Source organism: Oncorhynchus gorbuscha, unplaced genomic scaffold (genome assembly GCF_021184085.1).
Source record: "Oncorhynchus gorbuscha isolate QuinsamMale2020 ecotype Even-year unplaced genomic scaffold, OgorEven_v1.0 Un_scaffold_736, whole genome shotgun sequence".
Taxonomy (NCBI): Eukaryota; Metazoa; Chordata; class Actinopteri; order Salmoniformes; family Salmonidae; genus Oncorhynchus; species Oncorhynchus gorbuscha.
The window spans coordinates 298882-311233 of NW_025745784.1; the positions used below are offsets into that span (position 1 = coordinate 298882).

General features: G+C 51.8%; 1 protein-coding gene across 1 annotated transcript in view; it reads right to left on the reverse strand.

The window, feature by feature from the left end:
- The window catches only part of llgl1 (LLGL scribble cell polarity complex component 1), a 125644-nt gene that overhangs the window by 71019 nt on the left and 42273 nt on the right, over positions 1 to 12352 (reverse strand). Inside the window, exons 4-8 of the mRNA XM_046335387.1 lie at positions 10221 to 10378; positions 9845 to 9916; positions 9727 to 9795; positions 2098 to 2260; positions 243 to 378 (exon numbers count right to left, since the gene is read on the reverse strand). Of these exons, the coding sequence (XP_046191343.1) occupies positions 243 to 378; positions 2098 to 2260; positions 9727 to 9795; positions 9845 to 9916; positions 10221 to 10378 (598 nt within the window). The remainder of the gene's footprint in view (positions 1 to 242; positions 379 to 2097; positions 2261 to 9726; positions 9796 to 9844; positions 9917 to 10220; positions 10379 to 12352) is intronic.

A 12352-nucleotide genomic window follows, 5' to 3' on the forward strand; every position in this document is an offset into this window, starting at 1 on the left:
CCAAGGGAACGGACCTGAGACACAACGAGATTACAAGGAGTTAATGAGGTCCCAAGGGAACGGACCTGAGACACAACGAGACAGATGACAAGGAGTTAATGAGGTCCCAAGGGAACGGACCTGAGACACAACGAGATGACAAGGAGTTAATGAGGTCCCAAGGACAACAAAGTGTGTATGTAGGGGTTAGGGTGTGTGCGTGTGTATAGGGGTTAAGGGGGGGGTGCATGTCTGTCTCTCACCATAGGGGATGGACGAGGACACAGGCTGGTGTGTGTACGTGTTACCACTGGCAACAGCCCACACGCTGTACCCCCCGTCGCTATGGGAACTGACGAAGGAGCTACCGGAACGTTCCCACACCAGGGACTCCAGCTGCTGCAGAGACACACACACACACACACACACACACACACACACACACACACACACACACACACACACACACACACACACACACACACACACACACACACACACACACACACACACACACACACACACACACACACACACACACACACACTGCGTTTAGCCGTATGGTAACAGACACACACTGCATTTAGCCGTATTGTGACAGTCACACACTGCATTTAGCCGTATTGTAACAGAAACACTGCATTTAGCCGTATTGTGACAGTCACACACTGCATTTAGCCGTATTGTAACAGACACACTGCATTTAGCCGTATTGTGACAGACACACACTGCATTTAGCCGTATTGTAACAGACACACACTGCATTTAGCCGTATTGTAACAGTCACACACTGCATTTAGCCGTATTGTGACAGTCACACACTGCATTTAGCCGTATTGTAACAGTCACACACTGCATTTAGCCGTATTGTGACAGACACACACTGCATTTAGCCGTATTGTGACAGACACACACTGCATTTAGCCGTATTGTGACAGACACACACTGCATTTAGCCGTATTGTGACAGACACACACTGCATTTAGCCGTATTGTAACAGACACACACTGCATTTAGCCGTATTGTAACAGACACACACTGCATTTAGCCGTATTGTAACAGACACACACTGCATTTAGCCGTATTGTAACAGTCACACACTGCATTTAGCCGTATTGTGACAGACACACACTGCATTTAGCCGTATTGTAACAGACACACACTGCATTTAGCCGTATTGTGACAGTCACACACTGCATTTAGCCGTATTGTGACAGTCACACACTGCATTTAGCCGTATTGTAACAGACACACACTGCATTTAGCCGTATTGTAACAGACACACACTGCATTTAGCCGTATTGTAACAGACACACACTGCATTTAGCCGTATTGTAACAGACACACACTGCATTTAGCCGTATTGTGACAGTCACACACTGCATTTAGCCGTATTGTAACAGACACACACTGCATTTAGCCGTATTGTAACAGCCACACACTGCATTTAGCCGTATTGTAACAGCCACACACTGCATTTAGCCGTATTGTAACAGACACACACTGCATTTCGCCGTATTGTGACAGACACACACTGCATTTAGCCGTATTGTGACAGACACACACTGCATTTAGCCGTATTGTGACAGTCACACACTGCATTTAGCCGTATTGTAACAGACACACACTGCATTTAACCGTATTGTGACAGTCACACACTGCATTTAGCCGTATTGTGACAGTCACACACTGCATTTAGCCGCATTGTGACAGTCACACACGGCATTTAGCCGTATTGTGACAGTCACACACTGCATTTAGCCGTATTGTAACAGACACACACTGCATTTAGCCGTATTGTGACAGTCACACACTGCATTTAGCCGTATTGTAACAGATACACACTGCATTTAGCCGTATTATAACAGACACACACTGCATTTAGCCGTATTGTAACAGACACACTGCATTTAGCCGTATTGTAACAGACACACACTGCATTTAGCCGTATTGTAACAGACACACTGCATTTAGCCGTATTATTGGCCCCTAGTAGCACAATAAGGAACAAATGAACTTCCTTGAACAATGGAAGGAGAGGTGCAATACGATGACAGGCAGAAAGACTTCTGACAAAGAGCCATGAAACACAGACAGAGCTGTAGTTATATTATTTACCTGTTTTCCAAGGAACATGTGTTCTGCGTTGCGGGTGCTGAGATCCCATAGGACGACCAGACCTCTGCTGTAGCCAATCAGAATCTTCCCTGGCTGCTTGGGGTGTTCCTGTAACGACTCCACCGGTCCCAGAGACTTCCCACACCTGTAGTCCTCAGGTACGCTGAAAAACACCGTTACCCATCAGCCACCTGTAGTCCTCAGGTACGCTGAAAAACACCGTTACCCATCAGTCACCTGTAGTCCTCAGGTACGCTGAAAAACACCGTTACCCATCAGCCACCTGTAGTCCTCGGGTACGCTGAAAAACACCGTTACCCATCAGCCACCTGTAGTCCTCAGGTACGCTGAAAAAAAAACACTGTAGTCCTTACCCATCAGCCACCTGTAGTCCTCGGGTACGCTGAAAAACACCATTACCCATCAGCCACCTGTAGTCCTCAGGTACGCTGAAAAACAACATTACCCATCAGCCACCTGTAGTCCTCAGGTACGCTGAAAAACACCTTTACCCATCAGCCACCTGTAGTTCTCAGGTACGCTGAAAAACACCGTTACCCATCAGCCACCTGTAGTCCTCGGGTACGCTGAAAAACACTGTTACCCATCAGCCACCTGTAGTCCTCGGGTACGCTGAAAAACACCGTTACCCATCAGCCACCGGTAGTCCTCGGATACGCTGAAAAACACCGTTACCCATCAGCCACCTGTAGTCCTCAGGTACGCTGAAAAACACCATTACCCAGCCGCCACCTGTAGTCCTCAGGTACGCTGAAAAACACCGTTACCCATCAGCCACCTGTAGTCCTCAGGTACGCTGAAAAACACCTTTACCCATCAGCCACCTGTAGTCCTCAAGTACGCTGAAAAACACCGTTACCCATCAGCCACCTGTAGTCCTCAGGTACGCTGAAAAACACCGTTACCCATCAGCCACCTGTAGTCCTCAGGTACGCTGAAAAACACCGTTACCCATCAGCCACCTGTAGTCCTCGGGTACGCTGAAAAACACCGTTACCCATCAGCCACCTGTAGTCCTCAGGTACGCTGAAAAAAAACACCGTTACCCATCAGCCACCTGTAGTCCTCAGGTACGCTGAAAACACCGTTACCCATCAGCCACCTGTAGTCCTCAGGTACGCTGAAAAACACCGTTACCCATCAGCCACCTGTAGTCCTCAGGTACGCTGAAAAACACCGTTACCCATCAGCCACCTGTAGTCCTCAGGTACGCTGAAAAACACCGTTACCCATCAGCCACCTGTAGTCCTCAGGTACGCTGAAAAACACCATTACCCATCAGCCACCTCAGTCCTCGGGTACGCTGAAAAACACCATTACCCATCAGCCACCTGTAGTCCTCAGGTACGCTGAAAAACACCATTACCCATCAGCCACCTGTAGTCCTCAGGTACGCTGAAAAACACCATTACCCATCAGCCACCTGTAGTCCTCAGGTACGCTGAAAAACACCGTTACCCATCAGCCACCTGTAGTCCTCAGGTACGCTGAAAAACACCGTTACCCATCAGCCACCTGTAGTCCTCAGGTACGCTGAAAAACACCGTTACCCATCAGCCACCTGTAGTCCTCAGGTACACTGAAAAACACCATTACCCATCAGCCACCTGTAGTCCTCAGGTACGCTGAAAAACACCGTTACCCATCAGCCACCTGTAGTCCTCAGGTACGCTGAAAAACACCGTTACCCATCAGCCACCTGTAGTCCTCAGGTACACTGAAAAACACCATTACCCATCAGCCACCTCAGGTACGCTGAAAAACACCATTACCCATCAGCCACCTCAGGTACGCTGAAAAACACCATTACCCATCAGCCACCCCAGGTACGCTGAAAAACACCATTACCCATCAGCCACCTCAGGTACGCTGAAAAACACCATTACCCATCAGCCACCTGTAGTCCTCAGGTACGCTGAAAAACACTGATACTTAGGTGTCTGGTTAGACTGTAAACTCTCCTTCCAGACCCATATCAAACATCTCCAATCCAAAGTTAAATCTAGAATTGGCTTCCTATTTCGCAACAAAGCATCCTTCACTCATGCTGCCAAACATACCCTTGTAAAACTGACCATCCTACCAATCCTCGACTTTGGCGATGTCATTTACAAAATAGCCTCCAATACCCTACTCAACAAATTGGATGCAGTCTATCACAGTGCAATCCGTTTTGTCACCAAAGCCCCATATACTACCCACCATTGCGACCTGTACGCTCTCGTTGGCTGGCCCTCGCTTCATACTCGTTGCCAAACCCACTGGCTCCATGTCATCTACAAGACCCTGCTAGGTAAAGTCCCCCCTTATCTCAGCTCGCTGGTCACCATAGCATCTCCCACCTGTAGCACTCGCTCCAGCAGGTATATCTCTCTGGTCACCCCCAAAACCAATTCTTTCTTTGGCCGCCTCTCCTTCCAGTTCTCTGCTGCCAGTGACTGGAACGAACTGCAAAAATCTCTGAAACTGGAAACACTTATCTCCCTCACTAGCTTTAAGCACCAACTGTCAGAGCATCTTACAGATTACTGCACCTGTACATAGCCCACCTATAATTTAGCCCAAACAACTACCTCTTTCCCAACTGTATTTAATTTATTTATTTATTTTGCTCCTTTGCACCCCATTATTTTTATGTCTACTTTGCACATTCTTCCATTGCAAAACTACCATTCCAGTGTTTTACTTGCTATATTGTATTTACTTTGCCACCATGGCCTTTTTTGCCTTTACCTCCCTTCTCACCTCATTTACTCACATCGTATATAGACTTGTTTACACTGTATTATTGACTGTATGTTTGTTTTACTCCATGTGTACCTCTGTGTCGTTGTATCTGTCGAACTGCTTTGCTTTATATTGGCCAGGTTGCAATTGTAAATGAGAACTTGTTCTCAACTTGCCTACCTGGTTAAATAAAGATGAAATAAATAAAAAATAAAAAAACACTGTTACCCATCAGCCACCTGTAGTCCTCAGGTACGCTGAAAAACACCGTTACCCATCAGCCACCTGTAGTCCTCAGGTACACTGAAAAACACTGTTACCCATCACAGTGATTCAGATGATGGAGAACCAAGACTGATAGGATCTCACCCCTCCACACAGAGTGGGATTGTGCCCCCCTCCCCCAGAGTGGGATTGTGCCCCCTCCACACAGAGTGGGATTGTGCCCCCCCTCCACACAGAGTGGGATTGTGCCCCCCTCCACACAGAGTGGGATTGTGCCCCCCCTCCACACAGAGTGGGATTGTGCCCCCCCTCCACACAGAGTGGGATTGTGCCCCCCCTCCACACAGAGTGGGATTGTGCCCCCTCCACACAGAGTGGGATTGTGCCCCCCCCTCCACACAGAGTGGGATTATTCCCCCTCCACACAGAGTGGGATGGGTGCCTCCCCCTCCACACAGAGTGGGATTGTGCCCCCTCCACACAGAGTGGGATTGTGCCCCCCCTCCACACAGAGTGGGATTGTGCCCCCCTCCACACAGAGTGGGATTGTGCCCCCCTCCACACAGAGTGGGATTGTGCCCCCCCTCCACACAGAGTGGGATTGTGCCCCCCTCCACACAGAGTGGGATTGTGCCCCCCCTCCACACAGAGTGGGATTGTGCCCCCCTCCACACAGAGTGGGATTGTGCCCCCCCCTCCACACAGAGTGGGATTGTGCCCCCCTCCACACAGAGTGGGATTGTGCCCCCCCTCCACACAGAGTGGGATTGTGCCCCCCTCCACACAGAGTGGGATTGTGCCCCCCCTCCACACAGAGTGGGATTGTGCCCCCCTCCACACAGAGTGGGATTGTGCCCCCCTCCACACAGTGACTGAGGAGAGGGCAGTCCAGCACAAAGGATGGTCGCCAGAACCACCAAACCACGAACATTACCCACAAAGCATTTCATTGTGTCTCTCCATCCCTCACCCTCTGAACCTCCACCCCCTCTCTCTCCCTCACCCTCTGAACCTCCACCCCTCACCCTCTGAACCTCCACCCCTCTCTCTCCCTCACCCTCTGAACCTCCACCCCCCCTCTCTCTCCCTCACCCTCTGAACCTCCACCCCTCTCTCTCCCTCACCCTCTGAACCTCCACCCCTCTCTCTCCCTCACCCTCTGAACCTCTCTCTCCCTCACCCTCTGAACCTCCACCCCCTCTCTCTCCCTCACCCTCTGAACCTCCACCCCCTCTCTCTCCCTCACCCTCTGAACCTCCACCCCTCTCTCTCCCTCACCCTCTGAACCTCCACCCCTCTCTCTCCCTCACCCTCTGAACCTCCACCCCCTCTCTCTCCCTCACCCTCTGAACCTCCACCCCTCTCTCTCCCTCACCCTCTGAACCTCCACCCCCTCTCTCTCCCTCACCCTCTGAACCTCCACCCGCTCTCTCTCCCTCACCCTCTGAACCTCCACCCGCTCTCTCTCCCTCACCCTCTGAACCTCCACGCCCTCTCTCTCCCTCACCCCATCCCTCACCCTCTGAAACTCCACCCCCTCTCTGTGATGTGACGTTGAGCCCTCGTTAGCACCGAGTCAAGGCTCTTCCCCCTAACAACCATGACAACAGGAGGCCCTTCCCCCTAACAACCATGACAACAGGAGGCCCTTCCCCCTAACAACCATGACAACAGGAAGGCCCTTTCCCCTAACGACCATGACAACAGGAGGCCCTTCCCCCCTAACGACCATGACAACAGGAGGCCCTTCCCCCTAACGACCATGACAACAGGAGGCCCTTTCCCCTAACGACCATGACATCAGGAGGCCCTTCCCCTAACGACCATGACAACAGGAGGCCCTTTCCCCTAACGACCATGACAACAGGAGGCCCTTCCCCCAACGACCATGACAACAGGAGGCCCTTCCCCCTAACGACCATGACAACAGGAGGCCCTTCCCCCTAACGACCATGACAACAGGAGGCCCTTCATGACCCCCCCTGACAACGAGGCCCTTCCCCTAACGACCATGACAACAGGAGGCCCTTTCCCCTAACGACCATGACAACAGGAGGCCCTTCCCCCTAACGACCATGACAACAGGAGGCCCTTCCCCCCTAACGACCATGACAACAGGAGGCCCTTTCCCCTAACGACCATGACATCAGGAGGCCCTCCCCCCCTAACGACCATGACATCAGGAGGCCCTTTCCCCTAACGACCATGACAACAGGAGGCCCTTTCCCCCTAACGACCATGACAACAGGAGGCCCTTCCCTTCCCGACCATGACAACAGGAGGCCCTTTCCCCTAACGACCATGACAACAGGAGGCCCTTTCCCCTAACGACCATGACAACAGGAGGCCCTTTCCCCTAACGACCATGACAACAGGAGGCCCTTTCCCCCAACGACCATGACAACAGGAGGCCCTTTCCCCCAACGACCATGACAACAGGAGGCCCTTCCCCCTAACGACCATGACAACAGGAGGCCCTTCCCCCTAACGACCATGACAACAGGAGGCCCTTCCCCCCTAACGACCATGACAACAGGAGGCCCTTCCCCCCTAACGACCATGACAACAGGAGGCCCCCCTAACGACCATGACAACAGGAGGCCCTTCCCCCTAACGACCATGACAACAGGAGGCCCTTCCCCCCCTAACGACCATGACAACAGGAGGCCCTTCCCCCTAACGACCATGACAACAGGAGGCCCTTCCCCCTAACGACCATGACAACAGGAGGCCCTTCCCCCTAACGACCATGACAACAGGAGGCCCTTTCCCCTAACGACCATGACAACAGGAGGCCCTTCCCCCTAAACGACCATGACAACAGGAGGCCCTTCCCCCTAACGACCATGACAACAGGAGGCCCTTCCCCCTAACGACCATGACAACAGGAGGCCCTTCCCCCTAACGACCATGACAACAGGAGGCCCTTCCCCCTAACGACCATGACAACAGGAGGCCCTTTCCCCTAACGACCATGACAACAGGAGGCCCTTCCCCTAACGACCATGACAACCCTAACGACCATGACAACAGGAGGCCCTTCCCCCTAACGACCATGACAACAGGAGGCCCTTCCCCCTAACGACCATGACAACAGGAGGCCCTTTCCCCTAACGACCATGACAACAGGAGGCCCTTCCCCCTAACGACCATGACAACAGGAGGCCCTTCCCCCTAACGACCATGACAACAGGAGGCCCTTCCGACCCCAGGAGGCCCTTAACGACCATGACAACAGGAGGCCCTTCCCCCTAACGACCATGACAACATGACATGACAACAGGAGGCCCTTTCCCCTAACGACCATGACAACAGGAGGCCCTTTGACAACAGGAGGCCCTAACGACGACCATGACAACAGGAGGCCCTTCCCCCTAACGACCATGACAACAGGAGGCCCTTTCCCCTAACGACCATGACAACAGGAGGCCCTAACGACCATGACCCCTAACGACCATGACAACAGGAGGCCCTTCCCCCTAACGACCATCTTCCCCCTAACGACCATGACAACAGGAGGCCCTTCCCTAACGACCATGACAACAGGAGGCCCCCCTAACGACCATGACAACAGGAGGCCCTTCCCCCTAACGACCATGACAACAGGAGGCCCTTCCCCTAACGACCATGACAACAGGAGGCCCTTCCCCCTAACGACCATGACAACAGGAGGCCCTTCCCCTAACGACCATGACAACAGGAGGCCCTTCCCCTAACGACCATGACAACAGGAGGCAGTGGACCATGACAACAGGAGGCCCTTCCCCCTAACGACCATGACAACAGGAGGCCCTAACGACCATGACAACAGGAGCCCTTCCCCTCAGCATGACCAGGATGGAACCTTCCCCCAACCCATTGACAACAAGGCCCTTCCCATTCTAGAACAGACCCACACTACCTCCTCCCACTGGCTGAAGCAGCTGTCACTCACCTCTGCATTACCTGGACAGCAGGAGTGATTTTATCCCTCAACGAGAGGCGTGACAACAGATCCAGGAAGCCCTTTCCCCTAACGACCATGACAACAGGAGGCCCCTCCCCTCGGTGCCATGACAACAGCAGGCCCTTTGACCTCAACAACAGCAGAACTGTCACAGGCCCTTGCCCTGGACCATGACAACAGGATACACATGACAACAGGAGGCCCTTCCCCTACGACCATGACACACACTAACGACCATGACAACATGTCCCCTAACGACCTCAGGAGGTGACAACAGGATGACCATGACAACAGGAGGCCCTTTCCCTAACCATGACAACAGGAGGCCCTTGTGTGACAACAGGAGGCCCTTTCCCTAACGACCATGACAACAGGAGGCCCTTCCCCTAACGACCATGACAACAGGAGGCCCTTGTGTGTGACCATGACAACAGGAGGCCCTTGTAACGACCATGACAACAGGAGGCCCTTCCCTAACGACCATGTAACGACCATGACAACAGGAGGTGGACCATGACAACAGGAGGTGACATCACGACCATGACAACAGGAGCAGTGGGAAATATACACACAACATACATACACACCTGTGACAGCTCTCCTGTCAGCTGACCAGGATGGAACCTGGAGAACCCAACCCATTCTAGAACCCAACCCATTCTAGAACAGACCCACACTACCTCCTCCCACTGGCTGCAGCTGTCACTCACCTCTGCATTACCTGGTCCAGCAGGAGTGATTGGTTATCCCTCAACGAGAGGCGTGGCAGATCCAGGAAACTGTCACAATCACTTGGACCCCATCGTGGCAGATCCAGGAAGTGTATGCCCCCTCCCCTCGGTGCCGACACACAGCAGGTCACATGACCTCAACAACAGCAGAACTGTCACACGGCTTGCACTGGGGACAACATCACACACATTATAAACACACATACATGTATGTCTCTGTGTATGTATGTATCAACAACAGCAGAACTGTCACACGGAACTTGCACTGGAGACAACATCACACACATTATAACACACACATACATGTATGTCTGCGTTCCAAGTGTCTCACTGTGTGTGTGTGTGTGTGTGTGTGTGTGTGTGTGTGTGTGTGTGTGTGTGTGTGTGTGTGTGTGTGTGTGTGTGTGTGTGTGTGTGTGTGTGTGTGTTTGTGTGGTGTGTGTGTGTCGTTTGTGGTGTGTGTGTGTGTGTACCTGCAGCTCTCTAGTCCAGGTCGTCCCAGGAGACTGTAGTTGCGTTTTTCTTCCAGGTAGACCACACCTTCGCTCTTAGCCCCTCCCCTGTCCCGGGAAGCTCCGCCCAGCTCCCACAGGTGCAGCGTGTTGTCATCAAGCAGCGACAACAGACGGCCCTATCACAGAGCACAACACCAGGATGACATCACAGACCAGGAAGGAGGGACTGAAGGGTGAATTTGTAAACCTAGCACCTAAAACCAGGGGGGGGGGGGCTACAAAATATCTGACCTCATCATGAGGGACTGCAGTGGCTTGTGGGTATGCAGTCAACTGATTTGTGCAGTTAAACTATTTCAATCCCAACAGTCAAATCCAGGATCACACGCCATCACACATATTTCTGTTAAATCAAAAATTCCCTGCAAATTCTGCCAGGGAATATTAAACCACACTATTTCTGCAAGAAAAACAGTCAAATCGTTGCATTATTGCATAACACTGACCCCATCGGCGTCCTACAGAAAGAGGGCTTCCAATTTTCCAACCAATCCAGGACATTTAGCATATGCACACAACCACTAGATATGCACAGTAGCTGCTGACCACTAGATATGCACTGATGCCTTGGCAATGGGGAACTAATGGGGATCCATAATAAACCCCAGGAAGAGTAGCTGCTGCCTTGACAGGAACTAATGGGGATCCATAATAAACCCCAGGAAGAGTAGCTGCTGCCTTGGACAGGAACTAATGGGGATCCATAATAAACCCAAGGAAGATGGGGATCCATAATAAACCCCAGGAAGTAGCTGCTGCCTTGGCAGGAACTAATGGGGATCCATAATAAACCCCAGGAAGAGTAGCTGCTGCCTTGGCAGGAACTAATGGGGATCCATAATAAACCCCAGGAAGAGTAGCTGTTGCCTTGACAGGAACTAATGGGGATCCATAATAAACCCCAGGAAGAGTAGCTGCTGCAGGAACTAATGGGGATCCATAATAAACCCCATTGGCAGGTAAACCCCAGGAAGATTAGCTGCTGCCTTGGCAGGAACTAATGGAGATCCATAATAAACCCCAGGAAGAGTAGCTGCTGCCTTGACAGGAACTAATGGGGATCCATAATAAACCCTAGGAAGAGTAGCTGTTGCCTTGACAGGAACTAATGGGGATCCATAATAAACCCCAGGAAGAGTAGCTGTTGCCTTGACAGGAACTAATGGGGATCCATAATAAACCCCAGGAAGAGTAGCTGTTGCCTTGACAGGAACTAATGGGGATCCATAATAAACCCCAGGAAGAGTAGCTGCTGCAGGAACTAATGGGTATCCATAATAAACCCCAGGAAGAGTAGCTGCTGCCTTGGCAGGACCTAATGGGCAGGAACTAATGGGGATCCATAATAAACCCCAGGAAGAGTAGCTGCTGCCTTGGCAGGAACTAATGGGGATCCATAATAAACCCCAGGAAGAGTAGCTGCTGCCTTGACAGGAACTAATGGGGATCCATAATAAACCCCAGGAAGAGTAGCTGCTGCCCTGGCAGGAACTAATGGGGATCCATAATAAACCCCAGGAAGAGTATGGGGCTGCTGCCTTGGCCTGGATCCAGGAACTAATGGGGATCCATAATAAACCCCAGGAAGAGTAGCTGCTGCCTTGGCAGGAACTAATGGGGATCCATAATAAACCCCAGGAAGAGTAGCTGCTGCAGGAACTAATGGGGATCCATAATAAACCCCAGGAAGAGTAGCTGCTGCCTTGGCAGGAACTAATGGGGATCCATAATAAACCCCAGGAAGAGTAGCTGCTGCTGGCAGGAACTAATGGGGATCCATAAGGAACTAATGGGGATCCATAATAAACCCCAGGAAGAGTAGCTGCTGCCTTGGTAGGAACTAATGGGGATCCATAATAAACCCCAGGAAGAGTAGCTGCTGCCTTGGCAGGAACTAATGGGGATCCATAATAAACCCCAGGAAGAGTAGCTGCTGCCTTGGCAGGAACTAATGGGGATCCTAATAAACCCCAGGAAGGATCAGGAACTAATGGGGATCCATAATGAACCCCAGGAAGAGTAGCTGCTGCAGGAACTAATGGGGATCCATAATAAACCCCAGGAAGAGTAGCTGCTGCAGGAACTAATGG